This window comes from Otolemur garnettii, unplaced genomic scaffold (assembly GCF_000181295.1).
Source record: "Otolemur garnettii isolate 467f Iridium unplaced genomic scaffold, OtoGar3 scaffold00038, whole genome shotgun sequence".
In the NCBI taxonomy this organism is placed as follows: Eukaryota; Metazoa; Chordata; class Mammalia; order Primates; family Galagidae; genus Otolemur; species Otolemur garnettii.
Window position 1 is genome coordinate 15619502 of NW_003852433.1, and position 2240 is coordinate 15621741.

Consider the following 2240-nt stretch of genomic DNA (forward strand, 5'->3'; position numbering starts at 1 on the left):
CCACCTTAGGTGTATGTGGCTGGCGCCTTAGCCACTTGAGCCACAGGCGCCTAGCCCAGCTTTTTCTATTTTATTGATGTATCCTCTGTGCCTAAAAACAGAGCATGCCAAATAATAAACACTCATTAACTAAGTGTTGTATGACCACATGTATCTGAAAAATGGAAGGTAATTATAGTACGTCCCCCTCCTAGGGAGATACTATGGCTGTTATGAATATTAAATATTGTATTTAATGAATGTTTGATGAATATTAAATATTTTATTTAACAAACCATTCAACACACTGTCTAGGGCTGAATAGTGAATACTGAATTCATCTAGGATGCTTCTTAGTTGGCTGAGTCTCAAGGAGAGGGGTGGAAAGTCCTCCAACTTTCGGGGCAGATTTTTATCCCTACTTTTCCTTGGGTCACTCTCTCCGAGGAATTCCTGATTCCTCAACAATTAATCATAGCCAAGTCTAACTGGTTTTTCAGGACAGAGGATAAACAGGATAAACAAGAGCAGCCAAGCCCTAACTTTGACCACGAGCTTTCTCCTCTTCTCTCACTTCCCAGTAGGTGACTCGGAAGGGATTTCCATCCCAGAACCTGCCAGTACGACTATATCTAGGAAACAGCAACAGGGGTGGGTAAGGCTCCCCTCTCTGCGCAGGCGCATTCATTTGCAGGCCCGCGACTATCGCGATAGACCAAGCGAGATCGACGCTGGCCCTTTAACAGCCCCTTCCCGAGTGCCTGTCCCGCGCGTGCGCAGTGCGGTTCTGCGCTTGTCATCATGGCGACGCGGGGCCATGTGCAGGACCCTAACGACAGGCGCCTCCGGCCCATTTACGGTGAGTGCCTGAAGCTAGCCCAGTCGTCAGTCCGAGGCGCTGAGGGCTGCAGAGGCCGGGGCAAAGGCCCAGGTGGAATGCTGAGAGCCCGCGCGCAGAGCAGGCAGGCCCTGGGGGCGGGCCGCGCGGGCCACTAGGCCGCAGCCGCAGGCCTCGCGTAGGCGCCGGCCTTGCCTTCCTGATGTGGTAGCGGCTGGTAGGGGAAGCGGCTAGTCGGCCGAGCTGGCTCGATTGGCAGGCCCGGTTGTACGCATCCTCGCCCAGACACTTGTGTTATCCACAGGCCTGCGTTGTTAGGGCCGCTCCAAGGGAGACCGGGTATCTTCCCACAGGTGGAAGCCGGCTCCGCCACACGGTACCTGAGAGGAAATTCCCCACCCAGGAGTTTTTAATTACGGGATTTGGGCCTGGGGGGTTGTCTGACTAGGCAGGCTTTGGTGAACGTGGAGAAACCGAGGTCCAGAAGGGGGAAGGGGCTGACGCAAGGTCATCCATATTGAGTCAGCAGCAGGCCCGGGATTCCCTGATTCCCACTCCAGAGTTGTTTGGCGTACAAACAGCTGCTTTGGGCACGCGTGGGAGGCGGGGGGAGGGGGTCTTGGGTCCAAAATAGCAGTGGAGAGACTTACAGCTCCTGTCAGAAGGACTTGCTTGGTTGTTGGAAGGCTTTTCTTTTCTGCAGCTTCTCTGTGGTTTTCTTTGCAGCTTTCTTTCCGGGTGCTTCCCGACACCTCTTACCTCAACCTGTAGTCTTTAAGACCTTGATGTCATCCTGCTGTTTATTGTGGTAGTGAAATGCCACAGATTTGAGTTTGGAAGAAACATTTTTTTCCCCCCAGTAACCAAGATGTTCTGTAATTGGACAGTAGTCTCGTTTGCATTTCCTTTCTTTTTTTTTTTTAGAGACCGTCTCACTTTATCGCCTTTGGTAGAGTGCTGTGGCGTCACAGCTCACAGCATCCTCCAGCTCTTGGGCTTAAACGATTCTCTTGCCTCAGCTTCCGGAGTAGCTGGGACTACAGGCGCCCGGCACAGCGCTCGGCTATTTTTTTGCAGTTTGCAGTTTGGCCGGGCCCGGGTGTGAACCCTCCGCCCTCGCCCTCGGTATATGGGGCCAGCGCCCTACTCACTGAGCCACAGGTGCCGCCCTGCGTTTCCTTTCTTAGCTGTATGGTCTTTTCTTAGATGTATGGTCTTGGTCTATCTCAGTTAATGGTGAGGAAGCTTCAAGGTCAGTGGTTTTGCAAAAGCAGGCCTCAGGTTTATGGTGTGGACGAAAGTAAAGGGAAGCCTCTTATGGCTGGAATAGTTTAGTTTTTTGGTGGGGGAGGTGTTAACTTTGTTTCTGACACAGTGGGTCCTGCTTTTTTTTTTTTTTTTTTGAGACAGAGCCTCAAGCTAT

General features: G+C 52.0%; 1 protein-coding gene across 3 annotated transcripts in view; it reads left to right on the forward strand.

The window, feature by feature from the left end:
- The first annotated feature begins 729 nt into the window (after positions 1-729).
- The window catches only part of NAA25 (N(alpha)-acetyltransferase 25, NatB auxiliary subunit), an 85509-nt gene continuing 83998 nt past the window's right edge, over positions 730-2240 (forward strand). Inside the window, exon 1 of one of the 3 annotated variants that reach the window (XM_003789967.3) lies at positions 730-838. In XM_003789967.3, coding sequence (XP_003790015.1) covers positions 781-838 — 58 coding nt within the window. In that variant the 5' untranslated portion in view covers positions 730-780. The remainder of the gene's footprint in view (positions 839-2240) is intronic. The other 2 variants (XR_002773430.1, XM_023513283.1) reach the window with 2 other exon arrangements.